General features: G+C 38.9%; 1 protein-coding gene across 6 annotated transcripts in view; it reads left to right on the forward strand.

Annotated features, from left to right (window-relative positions):
* Gabpa (GA binding protein transcription factor subunit alpha) overlaps window positions 1-23,348 on the forward strand; it is a 29,019-nt gene extending 5,671 nt beyond the window's left edge. For 3 of the 6 annotated variants that reach the window (XM_087576678.1, XM_087576677.1, XM_087576679.1), the window contains exons 3-10: window positions 515-659; window positions 3,352-3,436; window positions 5,238-5,483; window positions 11,673-11,867; window positions 15,266-15,319; window positions 16,977-17,117; window positions 17,392-17,584; window positions 20,045-23,348. In XM_087576678.1, the coding sequence (XP_087432804.1) occupies window positions 515-659; window positions 3,352-3,436; window positions 5,238-5,483; window positions 11,673-11,867; window positions 15,266-15,319; window positions 16,977-17,117; window positions 17,392-17,584; window positions 20,045-20,273 (1,288 nt within the window). In that variant the 3' untranslated portion in view covers window positions 20,274-23,348. The remainder of the gene's footprint in view (window positions 1-514; window positions 660-3,351; window positions 3,437-5,237; window positions 5,484-11,672; window positions 11,868-15,265; window positions 15,320-16,976; window positions 17,118-17,391; window positions 17,585-20,044) is intronic. The other 3 variants (XM_087576681.1, XM_087576680.1, NM_001108841.1) reach the window with 2 other exon arrangements.
* The last annotated feature ends 529 nt before the right edge of the window (window positions 23,349-23,877 follow it).

The following is a 23,877-nucleotide window of genomic DNA, read 5'->3' on the forward strand; positions in this document are numbered from 1 at the left end:
GTTTGGAGTTGGTTTTGAAATTTGGGCTCATGTAGCCCAGGCTGGTTTATGTTTCTCTGTGGAGCTGAGGGTGGTTGATGATCCTAAACTCCTTATCCTCCTGTGTCTATTTTCCAAGTGTTATAGACTTGTGCCACCATCCCAACAAATTGTCTGGAGTTTAAAGACACAATATATTGCCATGTTTCTGGGCCTTAAATTTTGAAAATAACTTGAGCTATAATATAAAGGCAGACATTTCCCCTTAAATAGTGTGCGTCCAGTATTTATTTATGTGCTGGCGCATACATTCCTGTGCATAACTGAGCATGTTTTCAAGAGTGCTTTAGGTTTCAAGTTATCCATGAGATTTAGTTTTATTTATTGAGTCTAACGCAGCATCGAAGAAATGAGTTCAGAATGTAGTAAGGAAAGAAAAGTCTCAAAGGTCGTGTGTACTTTTGAACTAATTTTGTTCTGAGCAAAGTGTTAGGGTGACATGCAATTATTAACATTTATCTCCGTTCACGTCTAGCATTGTGGAACAAACCTATGCCCCAGCTGAGTGTGTAAGCCAGGCCATAGACATCAATGAACCAATAGGCAATTTAAAGAAGCTATTAGAACCAAGACTGCAGTGCTCTTTGGATGCTCATGAAATTTGCCTACAAGATATTCAGGTAAGGCTCATCTCTGTAGATAGCCTTGATCTATGATATATAAAATTTGAGCATTTAGAAATGAAAATTCTTTGAACAAATTTCTTGTATCTAAAATTTAAAAGGTTGAGTAATAAAATTGGAATAAATGAATAATAAATCACTTATCCCTTTTACATTCATTAATATAAAATCAAATTAAAATGGAAATGAATTTAAAAATGGAATGGTGGGAAGCACATTGACCCTGAGGACTGAAGAAGTTTGTGCCGAGTGACTGAACTTTGTTTTATGTGAGTTTTCTTAACCTTTAAAATGAGGTTCCTTGACTAAATTGTTTTTATTTCGTTTATATTTTATTGGTAGTAAAATTTAAATACTAGTTGCTGTTTCTTGACATTAACTGCATTGCGATTTCCCATTGTTGCATTATGTGTTTAAAGCATCCTCACAGACTGGTTCTACATTTTTTCCCCAGGAGATGTACTTTAAGGTAGTAAGATTGCTTAAGAGTAAGACTGTTTAAGTAGTTCTCCATACCTTTTCTTAATTCACAAATACCGGTATCTGTGTACTTTCTCACATTAACGTGAATGTATTTTGTCAGTTTTTGAATTGTTCGATTTGCTTTATTCTTTTCTGTCTGTAATCCTCCTGCCTGTCTTGATACCATTTTTCAAAACATTAGAAAGCTTTGCCTTGTTACTTTAAAAATGCAGAGCCTCTGCAGCTACTGTTTCACAAGACTGTACTATAATTGACATATGACAATGGAATTTATGCATTAGTTGCCGTTTGCCAACTTTAATCTTTTTCTTTCAAAATATATATCTAGTAAATGTTAATTGTGTTTGGATATTGCTCTCAAGAAATTAAAAACTATGATTGTATGTACCTAAAACAACATGATGAGTTTTCTTCTTAGTGGTGAAAGATCACATGGTCTTTTGAAAGCAGTTGGCACTTGGTCACTTTAGTATCTTATTAGAAGTGGAAAATGACCAAGAGATCCACATCAAGATATTGTTCCTACTTAATGCTCACCCACCATCCGCATGGGCAGTAGTATATTTATGAAGCTTCTTATTCCTTTTTCCAGACAGTTAAGAACAAATCTTACAAACCGAATATTTACTACATAAATTCAGAAGTGAAAGTAGTTCACTAGAAGTGAACTATATCTAGAGAACAGAACATACTGAGTTTAGCTCTCGCAGAACACTTCCAGATGATCCCATTTAACTGTATCAATCTTTAAAAAGGACCATTATTTTAGTAATATTCTGCTGTGATAGATAGAATGCCTGGCCCACGCAATGACAGAAGACCTACAAAGTACTTGCTCTCCCATAGTTTCTCTCCGTAAAGGGAAGCATGTGTAAGTCATTAACTTGAGAGCTATCATTGGGTCTGCAGGCACTTCATATCCCTTCTGGCCCCTCTGCTCACCTGAATAAAGCATGTCAGCTCGTCCTCATGTCAGTGCAAGCATGCATTTGACATCAGAGTGCTGTTGCTTCTGGGAATACCTTTGCATCATCAGATAAATGCCAACTTGAAAGCCTCTCCAACAATCACTGAGTTGTACTTCTTTGAAGAATGTGTTACATGCTGGAGCCTTGTCTTTGTCATGGTGTACTTAGGACCTGAGAACTTACTTTTCAGGACAACTTCTAGTGGATAATGCTAGTATCTTCTAGACTCTGGAAAGCTTGAGGTTAAGAGAATTTTTAAATGTCAGGAAAAGATTTACATTAAGTAGTAGAAACTGCCACCCTTAAAACAAGGTATTATACACTTTGTTTTGTTCCTGCTCAAGATGAATATGAAGTCCACTTAGCACTGTAGGTTTTATGTATAAGACATTATAAATAATTGAAATTGATTTACTGTGGCTGAATTCTTAGTAATGAGAGTGATAGGAGACTGCATGTTCAACAGTGTTTATGCAGACATATCTAAACAGAATGCATATGATAGAAGCCTGTTCCAAGCTTGGGATCAGGTATCTAAAGTCAAAATTATTTTTATTCCATTAGTAAGCCATGGTAGAATTTGCATTCACTAGAAGGGGATTTGAAGGGAAAGAGCGCAGAGTTCCAAGGCCATGTATGGATCTAGCTACAGTAGATCCAGGAGTCGGACCATGAAGCCTTTAGTTGTATTACCTTTGTGAAGGGCATCTTTAAAGCTAATCCCAAGTTTTAATAAGTTACATTAGTTACAAAGGAGATATGACAAGAGTATGTTAACAGACTTAGATAAATCGTCAGCTACAAATTAATATCCTTTCTTATGATAAACATTGCATTACCTTGTACTTTAATTGCATTTATAGGATGAAAAATTGCCTGTTTGTGTTATTTAAGGTTCCAGCAGAGATTCCCATAGAAAGGCGCCACTTAAAATAGTCTATTAGTGGCAGGGAATGGCTGCAGAAGGTTTGTGTGCCTGGGACATGTGAGGCCTTGACTGTAGTCCAGTACTAAGAGAAAAGAAGGAGTGACTTGCGAGAGTTTTGCCTCCTCCATTACACTCTCAACAGTGAAACTATTTTTAGTTTTAGTAAATAAATGTATGACAACTTTGATAATTAAATGTATTCTTATAATTTAATTTGCATGCTCAGAAATGGTACAGTGATTTATAATAAATCATAGATAGTAACTTATTTAATGACTGAGTTAAAATCATTTTATTTACCTACATTAAGCTGGATCCAGACCGAAGTTTGTTTGATCAAGGAGTGAAAACAGATGGGACTGTACAGCTTAGTGTACAGGTAATTTCTTACCAAGGTAAGTTACTTTCATTGACAGGTATTGAAAAGTTTAGCTCATGTTATTCTGAAATTGTAACATTTGTCTGTTGAAGGTATTTAAGATGAGTGCCCAGGTAACGCGTGTGATCGCACACTCATGCCTTTGCTTTGTAGTTTTGGCTGTCAGGGTGAGGCTGAACGTAAGGGCACTGCATGCAAGTCAGAGAGTGGTGTATGCTCAACCACAGTAAGGAAGGAGACTCACCACAGAGAGCGCTTGTCTCAAATAGCTTTATTCTTTGAGAATTTCATGGTATTTTTATCATCTTAATAAATACTGTATCTTACTACAGTTATGTACCAATGTAATTCTGATTTATGAAGTAGCTTTAAGTTTTTGCATAACTAAATCTCTATTCACAAACCGTTGTAGTAATAAACCCCTCACTTGATGTTTATGTCTTTCCTCTCTGTAAGAACTAGAACAGAGGGCCTGAATGGCTTTAGGATTGAAGTCTGTTGATTTGAATTTAGTTAAACAGTTAGCAGAGTTTTAGGATGGGAAAACAAAGGGGCTGAGGAGGTAGCTCAGTCTGTTAACTGTTATTGAATGAGCCTAGGCCTGAGTCCCGATGCCCAGCACCATGTACAGAGCTGGACACAATGACTTACCTAAAGTCCCAGTGTTGGTAGCCGAGAAAGGGAAGTCCTTGGGACTTTGACTGCTAAGTTAGATGAATTGATAAGGTTCCGATCCAGTGAAACAGCCTGACTCAAAATGTAAAGTGGAGAAAGATTAAGGAAGATGATGTCCCATATGAACTCTGATTTTCATGTGCATGTATCCCCGCACGTACACACACACACACATAACCCCATACGAATAAATGAAGTGAAATGAAAGCAGACAGAGCTGAGCACAGTGGTTTGTAATCCTCATACTTAGGAGGCCAAAGCAAGTAGATAAAAGTTTGGTATGATCCTAAGCTCTGTAGTGAGTTTGTGGCTAGCCTGGGCTATATGCAGTCCAGTTTAGTGTGTTTGGTCAAGGGGTAGAAGAGTGACTCATTTTAATTTTCTATAAAGTATAAAATCTTAGAATGTGTAGCTACTCACTTAAACACTCTAATATGGTTTCTGTTTCTATAATTCATGTCAATACTTTTTTTTATCTTACTATTGTAAGAAACAGCAGTTTTCCTATGTGGTAATTGTAGGTGATGTTTGTCAAGTTATTCTTTAAAATTCACAACACTAAGTTAAAGAAGTTTCAGGGGTTGGGGATTTAGCTCAGTGGTAGAACGCTTGCCTAGGAAGCGCAAGGCCCTGGGTTCGGTCCCCAGCTCTGAAAAAAAGAACCAAAAAAAAAAAGAAGTTTCAATATTCTTTACGTAGGTGTTAAATTTTATTATATCTGCTTTTACTTTTTTCTTCAGTACACATTTTATTTTGAAACTATTTCAAGATAAATTGCAGACATGATTCTTTTCTATCTCTAAACATATCAGCACCCATGTTTCCTTAAACACAGGGTCTTAGACTGGGCAGACAGCTCGATGCTGGAGCACGCCCTCATGTAGGCCGTGTCTGACCCCAGTACCGCAGTAAGCAAAGCCTGAGCTTTCTTTATGTAGTCACATCATAATTACCAAAGCCAGAGGTTACTTTGACACAGTACTGTCTCTGTTGAGTTGAATTTATTGGCAATAAGGATCTTTTTATGATCTTACTATTTCAAGAACATCACACTTTTTTTTTCTCATTTGGAAAACTAAATTTCATTTCTTTGTCACTCAGGTTTTATTTACATTTGTGTTTTTGTTCCTGTCTGCTCTTAGGAATTGAACCAAAGTTAAACATTCTTGAAATTGTTAAGACTGCAGAAACAGTTGAAGTGGTCATTGATCCAGATGCCCACCATGCAGAAGCAGAAGCACATCTCGTTGAAGAAGCTCAAGTGATAACTCTTGACGGCACCAAGCATATCACAACCATTTCAGATGAGACCTCAGAGCAAGTGACGAGATGGGCCGCTGCACTGGAAGGCTACAGAAAAGAGCAGGAGCGCCTCGGGATCCCCTATGGTAATGAGACCGCTGTTGGCTAGAAGCAGTAAAGGTTAAATTAATGATACAAAACACCACTTGGATCTGAGAGGACATTTTTTTAATGTAGACTTTATAGAAAGAATATTGGTTAGTTTTGAACTGTAACAAACTACAAACACGTGATGAACAAATACTAAGCTGATTTCTAGGAGTACAGAGAATTATTAGAAGAAAATCTACCCTTAGCATGCTCACAGTGTAGTGGAAGAGAAGGAAGATAATTGTGAAGAGGTGACTGTCATAAAGTTTAATCTAATACCAATAACTAATACGAACAGAACATGTCTTTAGAACCTTACAGAAGTCAAACTGACTATTTTGAGGAATGCCAAATGGAATTGAGGCAGTAGTTGACAAATGCAGTGTAAGCTTAGGCTGTGTAGCAGACCCTTTCTCAAAAAACAATCAAGAATGTTGGTGGGATACGAGTCTGAAGAAAGTGGGGACAGGTTCATTCTGAGAACTATATTTACATGAAGGTTATTTCAAACTGGAGACACTCAGAACCAGCTTAAACCGGCATGGATGCAAGAGTACTAGGAATATGCGGGATCAAGAGTTACCTGTGACCCTGTAGACCTGTTCTTGATTAGTGAAAATAGTAACTGAAAAAAATAAATGTTGTTCATTTGTCCCATTAGACACATAGAGACTGAGTGGAGAGAAAAGAAGAGCCTATTTTTGTCATTTGTACAATAGTAATACTGTCCAGATTAGCATAGACTAGGTGGGTTCGTTGGTCATAAACAGGAAAAGATAGGTGAAAACAGTGATGATGACAGCATGAGAACATGGAAACCATGTGAACATGGAGAGAGGATATTCAAGTACTGACCTAGCTTCTCAAGCTTAAGGGTCTAGGGCAATAGTTTTGAAGCTAATTGATTGCAGCATCGTCATACATATAATGGAATGATACTGTATGCCAGGCACTGTGGTAAATTCTGGGCTAATGATGGTACAGAGGGACAAAGCATGTCTTCCTTAATCCTATATAGGACTAGCCTCAGTGTTTTATGTTCCTAGGCTAGCACTTGACATCTAAACTAGATTCATAACCCTAGGCATGCATTCGAAAGTCTTTGAGGAAGTCGGCATTTTTAGTATGGGACATTTCTTAAGGGAAAGTGTTGCTAGCACTTGGCTTTGAAGTAAAGTGCATAATCAGTTTCAGGAGCACAAATCACAGGTTGGAGATACAGATGCTGTATCATTCATATTGAATTAGAAATTTGAAGCCATAAAAACCATAGTCTTTTGTGAGAAGCAAAGTGGAGAAGAACACAGCATTACTGGTTCCAAGACCGTACCTGTTGAACAGGGGAAGGGGACAGGAAATAGGAAAACCAGATGCCAGGTGTAGTGGCACACGTCTTTAATCTCAGCACTCCAGTGGCAGAGGCAGGCAGATTGTTGAGCACCTGACCAGTCAAGACTGCATAGGGAGACTCCAAAATAAGACCTACAGCTAGCGGGGCAGCTGAAGACAGGAAGAAAGAACTATGTAGTATTGCTGCTCTGCAGGGAGAGCTACAGGCAGTTACTACTCTTAAGATGCTTTAGAGAAGGTCAAGAATATGAATGGCATCTAGTTTGGTAATCAAAGAATTATTGTTCAACTTTGATATAAATTGTTGGCTTAGATAAGCTGAATTGTAGTCAAAGTAGAGAATATTGATTAGGATTTCTTGAGGCAATAGAGAAGAAAAGCATTAGGGAAATAAATGGTCAGACAGCTTGTGCTCCTCCTCTTCCCTCAGTAATAACTCCTTAGGTATCTGCATTTCATCACCCGTGTTATTTAGACACTGCTTAAGTTACATGCATCCGCTTGCATCCTTTAAAGCAAATACCACACGACTTCGAAGGAGCAGCCTCTGAGGAATGAAGCCATAAGGAGTGGTGGCCTCCTGAAACCAATCCCCCAAATGCCCAGGGATGTGACAGATAGAAATTCACTGTAGGCCTGTGGAAGCTAGCACGGATAGTTTATTTGACCTTAATGGTAGAAAGTTAGGGATCATCTGAGAAGAAGTGCAGAGAGGAGAAGAACGGGACATGGAAGCTCCGAGTAGTGTTCTGAGTGTTCACTAGACTTTGACAGACGTCCCTAGGAGTGGTTTCAGGAGGTAATGCATGATGACACGGCTAGAACGGCATTTACTCAGAAGTACTTTAAATCACTTGAGATCATTGTTGATAAGATTCTTTTCCATACCTACATGCAGTTCCTTGACTAATTAATTAATTAATTCCAGGCAACACTGCAGTATAACTGACTAGTTCCAGCTAGTTAATCCCCTGAAGTTCACATTACTATAAACCAGTTTCTATCCTGACAGCGGCTTAGACACTTCTTCACACGTGGTCGCAGGTGTGGCTAGTTTTAGTGTTGTCCCTGAGACTCATCTGAAGAGGAAATGAATACCTAGTTAGAAATCTATCCAAAGAGATGAGCTATACAAAAATCAATAAAAACTAACATGTACTTTTTCTTTTATGAAGTACAAATATTGAAATGATAGGCTACAATTGTATTTTTAGAGTATTTTTAAAAAATTCATGGTTTTGCCAGATTCTAACATTTAATAACATATATCGACTCTTAAATATATAAACATAGATTCACATACAAAAAGTATTAAAGATTATATCCAAGGGCTGTCCAATTCTGTAGCTCTGTCTTCTCCACATTGGTCAACTCCTTTGTGTAGTCTTCTGTCCCAAGTCTGATAGAAAGAAAGCCCGTGAGAAGCCAGTTCTGCTCCCTCGCCACAGCTGTGTTCCACTTCACTTCATGGCTTTTACTCATCACTGCCTCACTTGTAGTGAATGAGACTTAGCTCCCTCCTGTGGATGACAAACTAGGACTTTGCTCACATGTTGGCAACTTGGTGCTATGTGTGGTGTGATGTATATGGTTGCTTTGCTTTGTTTTGAGGTGACATCTTCCTGTGTTGCCAGGATGGACTTTAAACTTGTCATCTAGCCTAAGCCTCCCCATTTGCTAGAATTGCAGACACCTGGCTTCCTTCTCTTTCACAAACTGATTTGTAATTTCCATGTATGTTCATCTAATTGATTTAGGACTGCTCATTTGTGGTAGAACCATGTGTTGTAGTTAGACAACTGCTAGGTTTCCAAGTTGAGTATTGACTTCATTTTTGTTGGTTGATTAGTTGTCTGGCATTCTAGCCCAGGCTATCCTAGAACGCACCATGTAGCCAGCTTGCCTTTGTCCTCACGGCTCTCTTCTGCTCAGCCTCCTCCAACTGTCCTGGTTTCAGTTACATAGGTTTGGGTACATATGAAGACTTTCTTTCTCCTCCACTGAGTAGTCAACTGTTGCCTTGCCTCTTTCTCATGTATCTGACGTCGTCTCCCTGTGTCCAGAGCTGCCATCTGAGCCCCTCTTCTCTGGGGTCCTCCGTGAGGCTGTGTCCTGTGCTTCTCGTTTTTGTAGCTTTAGCCAGTTCTCTAGTCAGCATGTTTTCATTCTATTTACAGGTTCTCTGGAAAGGGTAACTTAAAAAGATGCTTGACTTTACACTTCCAGACAGAACTTATTTCACTCTGCTCTGCTGATGGTACTGTGTGCATAGCACATTAAAGCTCACCTTTCTGTTAATGACACTGTTCCATTGTTCCATTGTTCCATTGTTGTTTGAAACCTAATTCAAGTTCTTGAGCACTGTGGCTCTTTATCTGTTCTTTGTGTCTGGTCTTTATCTTAGTTTGGTTATAGTGAGGTTCTTTTCCTTTATTGTATTTTATGCATTGGTATTTATTCATAATGTGTATTCTTAAAAGAATAATCCCACCTTATACTAAATGAGTACCCCTGCCTTTCTCGCTTCTAGAGTCAGCACAACCTGAGCAATATAACATTTGAAGGGAGGAGTTCTCATTTCATACTGGGATCCTTCTGTACAGACACTTTTGGTCATAATTAATTTCTCTTTACTGAATAAATTGGTTGATGTCCAGCTTATTGATTTTAGGAACTAGCTGAAATCTCCCCTCCAACTCTGATTTTATATCTGAGTTGCTGTGTTTGCACATCTTGAAAAAGCAAACTAAACAATACTGCTTTTCTGGTATGTCATTATTATTTTGAGAAAGGAGACAAAATACACATAGCCAATTCAATATGTTAAACCAGAAGTCCTGGTACTATTTAAGGAAAACAAGTCATTTTTCCCACCGTACATGATCTTGATAGATTCCTGTAAGATTTTTATGTCAGATGAGTTTACTTTCTTAAGCAGTTTAAAGGGAGGTGTGGTTCGTGGTAACTTGGCTAGAGCATGCAGAGTTGAGCAGCAGCTTGCTTCCTCAGCTGTTAGGGTGCCTCGTTCCTTCTCAGATACTCTACCCTATCACCCCTTTCTCTCCCGTCTCCCGTTGTGTCCTTCTGCTCCGTTGTGGCAGTAATGGGGTGGAGCTCATGGGCTCCCAGATGCTGAACACACACCCAGCCTGACGCGGAGCCTCAGCCCGCTTTGCTCTTTCGCTTTCTTCTTTCTTTTTTTCTTTTTGAGACATAGTCTTAAAATGCTCAGGCAGGCCTTGAACCTCTGATCCCCCTGCCTCAAACTCCCAGGTAACCAGGTTTATAGGCATGGTTTACTTTTCCTTTTATTGTTTCCTTCCCACTCCCCCTTGCCTGAGGCCTCTGTGTGTTTCCTTGCACTCAGTCCCTGGGCTTCTCACTCGTGTTTTCACCCTTCGATTTGGACCCTGTGTGCGGCTGCTGCAGCCTTAGGGATGTTTCTTTAGCTTTGCTTTTATCTTGGCGTGCTGTGCTTTCACGGACTACTTCGTGGCTCTAGTCGGGCGTCCTGTGCTCATTTTGCGTCTGCATAGGTTTGGAAACCTAGAGAGCTTGTAGATTACTTTTCCTTCCTGAGATGAGAGCTGACTGTTGGCCAAGCTGCCCTCAAGCTGCCTCAGCTGGGTTACAGAGTATAACCACCCCCAGTATCTTATAAAAATTGCTTTGTTTTCTCTAATGTATAGTATGGAATCTGTGGTAGATAATTTGTTGAGTGTGGTGTCTGTCTGGGTTCTGTAAGGATCTATGAATTTTGGGTTTCATCCTTAGTTGCTCTTTCTATTTCTCTGCATACATTCAGAGAAGATAAGCTGTATTCCCGTCTTCCTCGACATTCTCCTCTCTTCTCTGGGCTTTCAAGCTTATGGATATATTTTCCTTTGGTTTATTTTTACTATAAATTATTCCTTGTCTAATGTTACTTTTACACATTTTCTTACTGAATAACACTCATTTATTGGGTATATGGTCAGTACTATTTAAATAAACCAAAAAGCAAGAATGCCAGTGCCAGAATTAGTCCAGCATTAAGTGCCCACAGATACTGTCTTCACTTAGGTTCCAGGAGTATAATGACACAATCTTTACATATGCTGGCAGACTCTAATTTTCTGTTTGCAAATTTGGTTAGCTTGTAAAAATAAAAATAACAGACAAAATGAAATAATTTAAGTATTTTTTGGTGTACATTCAACAAATGCCTGTTCAAGTCACTGTGGTAAACTGAAATCGGGTTTAGCACACAGTCCTTAGAGTTATGGACTTGATGCCACTGGGAGACAGCTGAGTGAACAGGGAGTTAGCATGTCATACCGTAAGTGCCACCAAGGGTGAGGACACAGTAACCCGTGTTTTATTGGAAGGGATGGAGAAAGAGTACGTTATACACAATGTGAAGGGGACGGCTAGCTCCCTAGTGTACCATTGAGTTTTTCTCAAGGCACCAAACCATACAGTGCTACAAACTAGTATTTGAGTTTGGGCAGTGTCCTCCATTGTCTCTAAGATAACGGAGTTATCTGCACACTGTAGTTGTCATTTAGCCCACCGGAGAACAGTCTCACACTCTGTTTTTCATGATAAAATTCCAGACTAAATGATGTAGAACCAAGTGACTCCTTGGTTCCTACTTGGAAACTGAGATTGAGAAATTGAGAAAGAGTGGAGGAGAAAGTGCAGCATCAGCATAAAAGTCATTCTTCACAAAATCAGTTTGTTTTCACTTTGGAAAAACATGTCTGGATTTTATATGTGTATATTTGTGTATTGAAAAGTTAACTGTAAATTTATCTAAGATGGAACTAGGCTAAAGGTAATATTTTTCTTTCTAGATCCTATACAGTGGTCCACAGACCAAGTCCTGCATTGGGTGGTTTGGGTAATGAAGGAGTTCAGCATGACTGATATAGACCTCACCACACTCAACATTTCGGGAAGAGAATTATGTAGTCTCAACCAAGAAGATTTTTTTCAGCGGGTCCCTCGGGGAGAAATTCTCTGGAGTCATCTGGAGCTTCTTCGAAAATGTATAAAATTAGAGTTATTATCTCTTTTCATTGTAACTAAAGTTAATTTTTTGTAACTTTGTTTTCATTTTATTAATTGTTAATAAGCAAACACTTAAGCTATATATAATTAACATTGTTTAGGTAGTGTGAAGAGTTCTTTATGTATTATCTAAATACCTATAGTAATACCATAAACTGTTTCTTTCCGATTTTTTTTTTTTTTTTTAATTTTTATGTGAGAGACTGAGGCTGTAGGGTCCCTACAGAGGGTTAGACATAGCAGGTATCCAAACTAAGATTCTAACTCGGGCTTATACCGCATTCCAAGGTCTCTCTTTTTTGTTCGTCTTTCTGAGACAGGTCTTGCTCTGTGCCATGGCTAGCCTCAACTTAGGATTCTCTTGCTGCCACGTCCCACGGGGCTGGGAGCACAGGTGTGAGCCTGGCTAGAATCCAAGTTCTTAAAATCTCACCCGAGGCTCCACCTTTAGCCTTTTATCTGCATTCTGATCATTGCCTTGTCTTTTCCCAATCATCACCTGCATTTCTAGAAACTTTAAGATCATTGGATTGCATGAGATTTCCCTCCTAGTCTCTTACTTGTGAGATTAGGCATTTTTAAATGCCCTTCCTAGTGGAATAAATAAGGTTTTTAAGAGAGTTATTTATGGAGGGGTCCTCTAGAGCAAAGCTTCTCTGAGGAAAACTTAGAATCTACCTGGCTGACCAAAAAGTTTAAATTTTTGGTTTAATCCGTTCCATATTTTATAACTTTTAAAGTGTCTGTTATGCCATCTTACTAGCAGTCCATCCCCTCATAGTGTTTTGTATGTTCAATGATTGCCACACTTCCATAATTTTCTGTTTCTAAGTGGAGTAGATTCTGCTTTTTGCTTAGAGTTATGTATGGAAATGCAATGTCTTGTACTTTGTGCTGCTCTACACCTGATGAGGAAAGAGGATCTTAAAACAGTAATTTGATGCTTAGCGTTGTTACCCAAGGTTCATCCCTGCCATTGAGGAGGAGATGAGCTCTGGAAAGCCACTGTGCTTGTTTCCTCTTGAATGGACTCTCATTGATGTTTTTTGAAGTGTTACTAAGAGACAGACCTATATTCATTGGCTGTGTCGGTTCTTAAACATGAGTAAATTATATGTCTTGGTTGTCATTCAGTGTCAGAGTCATAACTGAATCATATTTATTTCAACATTTTCTTGTTGGAATTCTTGGAACTACAATAATAGTACTTACTCAGTCTCTAAAGTCCTGGTTTTCCCAGTCTTTCCACGATCAACTCTTTCTTGTACTTGTCACTTTCTGATTCACCTCATGTTTCTCAAACTGTGAAAGTTACGACTCACTCACTTTCCTGGTCAGGAAACAAGAGTCTTGTTTTCTTCTCTCTCTTCTGTGCAATAGACTGGGTTTTCCTCCGAGAAGCTTTGCTCTAGAGTTTTACAGCCTCCATAAATATCTCCTGGAGTTGCTTGCCAGTCCAGCATGAATCCTTCCTCTGCTTTAGAAAGGAAGTGGTTTTGGTTTTAGAACTTAAGGTCCAGTGCAGCATTTACAGAATGGGTAGATCTGCAAGGCTTTTTCTGACAGTTTCTATTGCAAACAAATCTCAGAACGGTTCTATGAGCAGAAAGAAGAAAGGTCTGTAGCATAACTCTGAAAGGTACTGTTTCCTAGGACAGAACTGTTAGTGATAAGCCTGTCACTTTGTCAGCTTTAGTGATCTCTTGTGAACCTGTCTGAAGAGAACTTTTGTACTTTGATTACCACTTGGCCTACTTGCATGCAGATCCTAAGTTAAGATTTCTCTCAGGTTCTCTTATATTTGGGGAAGATATGTAAGAAATGTTCTAAGCATGCAAATTCTTCAGCATGCTTTTAATGTGAGCATCTGTCAGCAAAGAATAAAGTCTTCGGGGAAAAGGACTGGTTCTGCTTCATACCCCTAGGGCCTAGTGTTTCCTCATAACTGTTCCATGTTCCTCAGGACTTTGCTTTAAGCACTGTGTTTCTTCTCTCATGTATGGCCAAGGCTTGGGGGACTTTAGAGGAAGTATGATCTTCAGGATTCCTGTATTTTCTTAGATTCCATATTACTTCCTGTGTTCTGCTTTCTGCTTTGAGAGTCCCTGAGAACCACACACCAAACTCAAGTCTCTGAGAATCAAGGGTTTGGAGCTGAGTTTGCAGGTTGCTAGGATCCGAGCTGTCTAATGAATGGTTCCTTTCTGATTGGTCTTCTTTATAGTTAAGCTGCTTATATCCATGTAGTGGCAGAACACTTTTAGTTCTCGTCAATGAGACTTTAAAAACTCCTGAGGAAAAATACACCACAAACAAAGCTTTTAGCCAGGTGGCAGTGATGCTCACCCTTAATCCCTGTGCTTGGAAGGTAGAAGCAGGTAGATCTCTTAAAAGTTTGAGCCAGCCTGGTCTACTGAGCAAATTCCAGACAGCCTGTGCTACACAGAGGAGCCCTGTCTGGAAAAAGCAAACAAAGTGTTTAAGAGAGCAGTTATGAGTAGAATGTTCAGAACTAGAGGTCTAAATAAAACATAAAAATTCTCAGTTTACTGAAGAGCTAACTTTGTAGTGTGCTTCTTGAAAACATTTTTCTTTAAGATTCATAACAGCCTTGTGAGGTATGTGAAATTTCATTCAGATGTGAAGAATTAATATCCAGGGGTTGAAATTTTACTTAAGTGGTAGTGATTGCTAAGCTCTAAACCCTTACCTCTCTGAGGCTAGTCTCAAATAATTATTTAAGCTCTCAAACTTAGGAGCCTCGAAGAAAATTCCATCTGATAAGTAGGTTTCAGGCCTTGTCTTCCTTAGCCTCCTAGCTCTTCACAGCTCTTGTATCACAAAACTGAACCCAGGTAGGACACCCTTAAGAATCTTCTTGGAGTCCTAGTCCTCATTCTGAGGGTGGTCTCTGACAGGTTCAGTTTTAATGGATAGGCAGAGATAGGATGACGTAGTTGTCTGAAGTTAGAAACTGGGATGTGTAATATGTGACAGAGTAAGAATAGCATTTGGCCTGGGAAGAGTGACAGATACTTAATGAAGGCTTTTGTAGAAGATTCTGTTCAGGCCTGTTAGTCAGGATTCTCTAAGGAACAGAGCTAATAATGAACTAATGTACGGTTGTAGCAAAAGTCTTTCATTGAGAGCAGTATTTTAAACATGACTAATCTGAAGCATTTAGGACAGCTGAAAATTTAACTTTGGGAATATTCTAAGTTTCAGTTGTTTAATATATATCTTGTTTGTTTGTCTTACTGGTTTTGTTTTTAATCATGGAGCTGTTTTTAAAGGCTGTGTTTGCTAAATTCATTTTTACTGTGTTGGGAATTGTATTTTTGGTTTTAAATGAAAATGAATTTTTTGTGTTCTTCAGATGTTTTGGCAAGCCAAGAGCAACAGATGAATGAGATAGTTACAATTGACCAGCGTGAGTATTCATTCCTACAGAATGTGCCCATCTATCAGTAAGAAATATTTCTTTGTTAGATAACTTCACATTAAAGCTTTCAACATAACTTTCTGACTGTAGAGGGCCCAAGCAGCCAAACTAAGTCCATGTAGACCAGGAATAGAGAGCCAGGTTGCTTTGCTTACCTGAGGGCGTATTTGTCTCTCTCTAAACTGAAAGCTGATTCTCCTTAATTATTCTTCAAGTTTTTCTTTTAATTTTTTTATTGGTTATTTTGTTTATTTACATTTCAAATGTTATTCCCCCTTCCCAATTTCCCCTCTGAAAATCCCCTATTACACCCCCTCTCCCTGCCTCCATGACGGTGTTCCCCCACTCACCCACCCACTCCTGCCCCACAATCCTAATCTTCCCCTACAATGGGGCATCAAGCCTTCACAGGACCAAGGCTTCTCCTCCCATTGATGCCTGACAAAGCCATCCTCTGTTACATATGTGGCTGGAGCCATGGGTCCCTCCATGAGTACTCTTTGGTTGGTGGTTTAGTCACTGAGAGCTCTGGGGGGTCTGGTTGGTTGATATTGTTCTTTCTATGAGGTTGCAGACCCCTTCAGCTCCTTCAGTCCTTTCTCTAACTCCTCCATTGGGATCCCTGTGCTCAGTCTGATGTATCAGTAAGGCTCTGGCAGATCCTCTCAGGAGACATCCATATCAGGCTCCTGTCAGCAAACACTGCTTGGCATCAGCAATACTGTCTGGGTTTGGTAGCTGCATGTGGGATGGATCGCAAGGTTGGGCAGTCTCTGGATGACCTTTCCTTCAGTCTCTGTTCTACTTGTTGTCCCTGCATTTCCTTTAGAGAGGAGCAATTCTGGGTTAAAATTTTGTGAATGGTGGGTGGCCCCATCCCTCAACCAGGGGTCATTCCTAACTTGTGGATATGGTCTCTCTCCTCTTTGTTGGGTATTTCAGCTATGTCATCCCAGTGGGGTCCTGGGAGCCTTTTGTTCTTTTGGCATCTGGGACTTTGTGGTGGCTACCCCCCAAGGTCCCCATCCCCATTGCCACACACCTCTGTTCATTTTCCTGACCCTCTGCACACGCACGCACACACACCCGTCTCTTCCCATACCTAATCTTGCCCTTCCTCCCTTTTCCCCCCTCCTTTCTACCAGCTATGCACGCTTGAGGCTTGTTATATGAGTCTTTGATAAGCTGAATTATTACTTAACACTTGATAGACTTAGCTTTGTTGGTACTTGCAACTATGTTTTATTCATTTTGGCTGCTGAATTGCTTGTCTAAAAATGCGCAAAGTTCCCCAGATTAGTCGGTTTTAGGTAGTCTCCTCAATGTCTATTTCTACCTCCCAATTCCAGTGAGCCCAGCTTTCTCACTGGGCTTGTGAACTTACAGTCTTCGAGACAAATGTGAGTTCTTAATAGTTTAAATGTTCATCATGTTTAAACCATTTTCATAAACAAGTTTATTATAGCTTTCTGATAATGAATATTTGCCATTCCTACTTTGGAATAGAAAATTTAACTGTCTGTAAGCTGAGATTCACAAACTGAAGTCTTAACATAATTAGAGGAACGTTAATTTTATTGATTGCATTTATTTTTACTTTCTAAATTAGAAGGAAAATATATTTCCTTTTTGCCTTTTCTTTTAGCTGTGCAAATTATTCCAGCATCAGTGCCTTCTGCTACGCCGACTACTATTAAGGTTATAAACAGTAGCGCAAAGGCAGCTAAAGTTCAAAGGTCCCCAAGGATCTCAGGAGAAGATAGGAGCTCACCGGGGAACAGAACAGGTATTTTTGCATGAACTGTTATCAGAAAACTTGTCAAATTAGATATATAACTTGTCAAAACATATATATGTGTGTCTGTGTGTGTGTGTGTGTGTGTGTGTGTGTGTGTGTGTGTGTGTGTGTGTGTATACATATATATGGCAGTATTTAGCTAACATTTATTAAAATATTAGTTTGTTTTTACTTTGGTTGAGGTTGGACCAGTGCTTGTGCACTGCCTTTGACCTGTGTTAGCTTCTTACATGACCTATGCTTGTTGTGCTTACGGATTTAGGAAACAATGGTCAGATCCAACTATGGCAGTTTTTGCTTGAACTTCTTACTGACAAGGATGCTCGAGACTGTATTTCTTGGGTTGGTGATGAAGGGGAATTCAAGCTAAATCAGCCTGAATTAGTTGCACAAAAATGGGGACAACGTAAAAACAAGCCTACAATGAACTATGAGAAACTTAGCCGTGCATTACGGTAAGCATTTGTTTTTGTTTCCTAATACCAGACTTCTCTAAAAGTGTAGCTTCTTATTCTGATATAAACCTGGTATGCAATCAAAATAAAATACTTAAGATTGTGTGCACGCTTCCGTGTGTGTGTGTGTGTGTGTGTGTGTGTGTGTGTTGAGATGACTCACTGAAGAAAGCCTGCTGCCCAGCTGAATCTCCTCTCTGAGTCCATGTGGCAGGAGAATAACCAGCTTCAGGCTCGTACACACCTACACCCAGAGAATAAGCAGAGAATGCGATTTAAAAAATCTTTTTAAAGCTAATTGTTTTATGCATTATATTACAAATTACTTAAGAGTTCTCCTTATAATTTTGAGGTACATAAAGCTTTTTAAAAAGATTATTATAAGATTATTTGCTTTAAATGATTTAAAAGCATATCATTTGTGTTCAAAACCAACCTGCTGGTGTTGGGGATTTAGCTCAGTGGTAGAGCACTTGCCTAGGAATCGCAAGGCCCTGGGTTCAGTCCCCCCCCCCCCCCAAAAAAAAAGAACAACAAAACCAACCTGCTTATTAATCTTAAATATTTTTATAGTTACAAAGACTATTTACATGTTGAATATATATTGTATCAATTCATGATTTTCTGTTTTTGCAATTACATTCACAGTTTTATCCTTCTATATCTGCCTAAATCTGAACATCCAAGTGTAGAGCTTGGCCTGGGTCTCCCTAGTCACTTTGAACAAGCTTAGCTGGAAAGACCTCCACTACCAGGTGCTGGGAGGCTGTGGGAGGCTTCCACGCTGCAGGACTGTCCCCAGGGTGGACTGGAATTTGTGCCCGGCTAAGTTGCTAAGTAACTTTTCTTGGTAGACCACAAGCAGAAATGTCTGAGTGTCCATATACATAACATCCTAAATTGGAAAGCACCCCCCTGTATCCATCAGCAGACAAACGAGTGAAGCGGTTGTGATAGACTCAAGGACTGCCACACAAAATGTTACAGAGTCAGGAAGGGGGTGGTTCAAAGGACTTTGTGGTAACTGTATAACATAGCCTATGAGTGTGTCTGCTTAGGATAATTTGCTAAAACAGGAAAAGCAAACTACAGCATTTGTGGATATGCCTTTAAGGAAAAAATACAAAGAAAAGCAGGGAAGTTACTGTCTTAAAGCAAGCTTGTGTTTATACTTTTAAAATAACCATGGTTGGAAAAGAACAGAGTGTTGCAGTTATTGACAGTGTATTATTAGACCTGAGTGATAACTTAATGGTGAGTCGGCATTTTGAATGTTAACTTTTGTGTCTTTTCTATTTATGTGGTAGAGTTCAAAATTTAAGAGGTTTTAAAAAGTAGTTTGATAAAAGTAAGTGGGGGCAGCCATGTGATAGTGCAGGGAGAGGTCCATGCTGCCGTGCGGTGCTGTGAATGTATGCCCTAGGCTGAAGAAGGGGAGTATCAGACACTCAAGGCTTAGGTGTGTGGGCTTTTTTTCTTTTACCAAGAAATGATGATCACATCAGTCCTAATTACATTTTAGAAATAATGAAACCACTTTCTTTTTTCCTTTTCTCAAATGTCTATTTATCATAAACATGTATTTTTAAACTTCGTGACAAGCAGTTTGGCGGTTAGTAAACTCAAATTCTTTGTGGCTGTGAAGTCTGATGTACAGAGTAGCTATAAACTCAGCTGCTTCTGTCTCCGTGGAAGTGTACTAAAGCAGCTCTCTAGCGTGGGCTCAGAGTCTGCTCTGCAACGGTAGGCTAGACAGCTGTGCTTCTGTGTGATGCCCTTACCTCTTCCTGCAGCTACTTCTGACCCCTCCAAAATGTGGGGAGCCTTCATAGAATAAACGGAAGATGAAGGCATTTCTTTATTGTATTAAATATATCATAATAGAGTATTTTTATGAAACAAAAGTGAACTTCACAACCATCTGTAACTTTTTGTTATCTGGACTCTTATAAATATAGCTTATATTTTATAGAGAGGTAACTGTGGCAGTCATTGTATGCTAAGCACTTTATAAAGGTTATCCCTCTATTCAACAATTCTGTGAGGGTATCAACCTCATTTTGTGGTTGAGGACTAAGAGAGTAAAGGAACTAGGATGTTCCTGTGGTCACAGGCAGCACATCCAGGTGGGAAGCTTTGCAGCATAGTCTCTGGCTTAAAAGCCCTGGTCCGGTGCCGTTGCCACCCAAAGCTCTTTTGTGTTGTCTTCTTATTAGTAATTCTCTTGGTTTCTAAATCAGTGTTATCACAGTTGTTTTAAGTTTTTGGAGTAATGTGGACTGAAGTTTTTGTAATATTCTGGAGTTTGATTTGTAATGCTAAGAACTCTGTGGTGTCAGTGTTAACTATTGTAGTGGGTACAGAACTTGGCTAGGCTTCTGTTTGTAGAAAAGTCTAAATCGTAGGGAGTACAAACTCTTTATCTTTTACCAGGTACTAATGTGGTTTCTCTTTTTAAAGGTATTATTATGATGGGGACATGATTTGTAAAGTTCAAGGCAAGAGATTTGTGTACAAATTTGTCTGTGACTTGAAGACTCTGATTGGATACAGTGCAGCGGAACTGAACCGCTTGGTCACAGAATGTGAACAGAAGAAGCTTGCCAAGATGCAGCTCCACGGGATTGCTCAGCCAGTCACAGCCGTGGCACTGGCTGCTGCCTCTCTCCAGACAGAAAAGGACAATTGAGATCTAGGACCTCCTGAGAAGTCTTAAGGTTTTTCTTAAATATTTAGAGCAAGCTTTGCTCTAACATTTATTACTGAATTTGAATCTTATTTCTAGAGTGTACAATCTGATGCATGATTTTTTATAAATATTTCATACTCTTGTGAATTTGAATCTTTTTACGTTGAGCATATATTTTAGAATATGTTAAAGGATCACCACGATGCCTGCAGGCGAGAGCAGGTTCATCGGGGGTAGTTTGCTAACAGTCAGGAAAGCTAAACTGGTCAGTATTAATGTCTACCCTACCAAAAAATAGCCAGGAGCGTCTGAAGATGACAGTAAGGAAGCATTTCCAGAAAGCAGCCTGGAGTAGCCACTGCTGGAGTGTAGCTGTTTCCTCTCTGCTGCTTTACATAGAGCCTGAAAAGGGAATTTTCAGCTAAAGCATGTGTGCCTGTTTCATCTAATCAAGCAGAGCTAAACAGTCATATCAAATAAAATTATATGATAATTGCTAAACTATCAGGTTATTAATTTATATATTTGCAAGTAAAAAATAAGTTAACTGGCAGAAGAAAGTGTTGAATGAGACCCAGGTTTAAAGCTGGCTTAACTCAAACCATTATTAATGGTTTCTGTGTAGATTACTCATTATGTCAAGCCAAGGACTTAAATTATTTTGAGAGAGGCATTTAATTCTAATAAACCAGCTATTGCAAAAATTTCAAAATGATATCTTTTTTTTCTCTCAGACTTTAAAGTATACCTCAGTTAGAAAGAAGAAATTGGTTTAGTTTTGACTTCCTCTTTTTTAAGAATTAATCTATGGTACCAGATTATTATGCAACACCATTTATATATTCTCTTCTGTGTTTCTGATAAAATGAAGACTTTAGATCAGATGAAAGTGTTTAAGGTTTGAAGTAAGTTCCTTGTGAATAGTTATGAAAGGGTGTTTGCCTGGGCTCTGTAGGAGATCTTCTTTAAATAAAGTTTCCCACTTGTTTCATTTTTTTCTTTTGAATATTGCATATATGACTCTAAAAATACTATACACACGGCTAGCTAACCACTTTCTACATATATGAAGACAAAGTTATTCAAGGGGAGATTAATATTTCTAAAATCTTTAAATCTTATATGAAATGCCTTACTGCTTGCTAACACTAAGAAGAAATGGCTTGAAAAGTCTTGTTTATTTTAAAGTATTATCCGTAAATCATGATATGAGAGATTAGCATATAGTTTTCATAACAGAAAGGAATTCCTCAGAGCGGTATAAAGGCTACTTTATGTACACCTCTCATTTGTTTTTCTTTCAATTCATTCCCAAATTGGCTTTAGAAGAGTTGATGAGGAGAGAAAGCACATGCAGTTGCAGCCTGATGGTGCGGCTTGGAGTATTAGGGAGGAGAAAGAAGGGTTGCTTACCTCCTACAGCGTAACGTCCAGTGCCGGGCTGTCAGGCTTCAAGTGTGGCCAGCGTCTTTATATTAAGTCCTTTAAGATTATACAGGAAGTAGTTAGAGTTAAGTTGGATCTTTTACTTTTGCTTGTATGTATGTGTGTAGGTACACACACACACACACACACACACACACACACACACACACACACACACGCACGCACGCACGCACGCACGCACGCACGCACGCACGCACGCACGCACACGCACGCACACACAACAGTAGGCTGGCAATTATTCGTACAATTTGCTCACCGTGATTTGAAGACTGTAGACTCTTAGAACAATCTCTAGGCCTTGACTTCAGATGACAATTAGGTTCTCCCCATCTCAGAAAGTCTGGGGAGCCATAACTCACTGCTTCAAAACAGAAGATTTTCATAGTCCATCAGAGCTTGAGAATCTTAGAGTTACAATGTTTTAGCCAAGAGGACAGACTTTGTGTATCATTCAGAGAAATATGTTTTTAAGGAAAGGAACATTTTTATTTGTTCTAGGTCCCTAAAATCAAATTAAACATGTCCAAATGCTTTAAAAAACAAAACAAAACACAAAGCTGGCTTCTGTAGATTGCTCTCCTCAGAAGCTGTTGTTTGCTGTGTTTTGAGCACAGGTCTCAGACATGAGCTGCTCGTTCTCTTCAGCCCGTGTCCTTCCATCCACTTCACACAGGATGTGGAAGGGCTTCTCCCTGACTCAGCGCTATTACTCTGTCTCCACCTAGACTTAAAAGTATTTGTTACTTTTGAGGCCACAGTTTGCTATCTTCTATTAAAACAAGTCATGTTATAAAAGAATATTAACCCGTGGTATTCCTTGCTCAGTTTTGTTGTGCATTTTTCATAGATCATAAGATACAGTTAAACGAAAACATCAGAAAACTGACCATCTTTTGTACCTTGTAAGTTCAATTATAATGAAATGTTCATTTTGTTAGGAAGGTTTTCCGTGTGATGTTTACATTGAGCTCATTCTATACGTGTGCTGGCCTGAAGTCTGACCAGTTGTGCCAGCATTTTGCAAAGTCCCTTAGGGAGGCAGAAGTCCTAGGTGTGGCTGAGCTCCACATGATGGGTTAACCAATTACAGTCATTTTGGTGTTGATCCATGTAAATAAAGTAGGAAAAATTATTCAATTTTTCTCCCCAGGTAAGCAGTGATGCTCGAGTATGGTTATTTCTTTTAAAGAGTGTACCTCCAAATATTTTTGGCAAGTTCTGTCATTTTCTGCATTTGCCATTTATGCTACTGCCTTTTATAAAGAACTAGTGTATCCTTGAAATAGCACAAAAAATGTTTTAAAATTTATAATTGCAAAACAAACCTGTGACTGACTTAATGTCCTCAGATAAAGGCTATAAAAATGTTGATATTTCACTTATTCCCAAGAAAAAAAAATACTCTCAGTCTTTTGTAGAAGAGAGGAGAGTTTTTGCATACATTTTTACTCTTTAAATAAAGACACTTATACTATCATAATAACAATTATGTATTTCTTTGTTTTTTTGTAATTTTACATAAAACAGTTATTTTCTATTTTTACTCAGATAAATATTTGTGCATAAAATGTAAAAATAGTAAATGAGAAAAATAAACTATTATACAATAAATTCTTATGTTGAAAGGTTTTTGGTTTTTGTTTTCTTCTGGAAAAATAATTCAGGCTCCTGGGGTCTACTTCTGATAAATGTACTTAGGATTCCTCTGTATTTCTTTTCTTTACTTGAAGCCTACCAAAGTACAGTCTGTCTCTGTCTCTGTCTCTGTCTCTGTCTCTGTCTGTCTGTCTGTCTCTCTCTCTCTCTCTCTCTCTCTCTCTCTCTCTCTCTCTCTTTCTCTCTTTCTCTGTCACACATGCACACAAAAATGAAATAAAAATGTAAGTTTGGGTAGACCAGATTCTGCCGAATGTAATTAGTGGGTTGAAAAGAAGCATATTCTCATCCACAGAACTAGGGTAAGAAGAGTGGCAGGTAAAGCAGTGAGGCTGACCACTTGTCAGAAGGCAACCTGAGGGCTGGAGAGATGGCTCAGTGGTAACGCACATGCAAAGGACACATTTGCTAACTAAAGGATTTATTATATAGCTTCTTCCTGCCTCTACAGATAACCTGTATGTACATGCAAATACCCAGACAGAAACAAATGCACTTAATT

The sequence above is a fragment of the Rattus norvegicus genome, chromosome 11, assembly GCF_021556685.1.
Source record: "Rattus norvegicus strain SHRSP/BbbUtx chromosome 11, alternate assembly SHRSP_T2T, whole genome shotgun sequence".
Classification (NCBI taxonomy): Eukaryota; Metazoa; Chordata; class Mammalia; order Rodentia; family Muridae; genus Rattus; species Rattus norvegicus.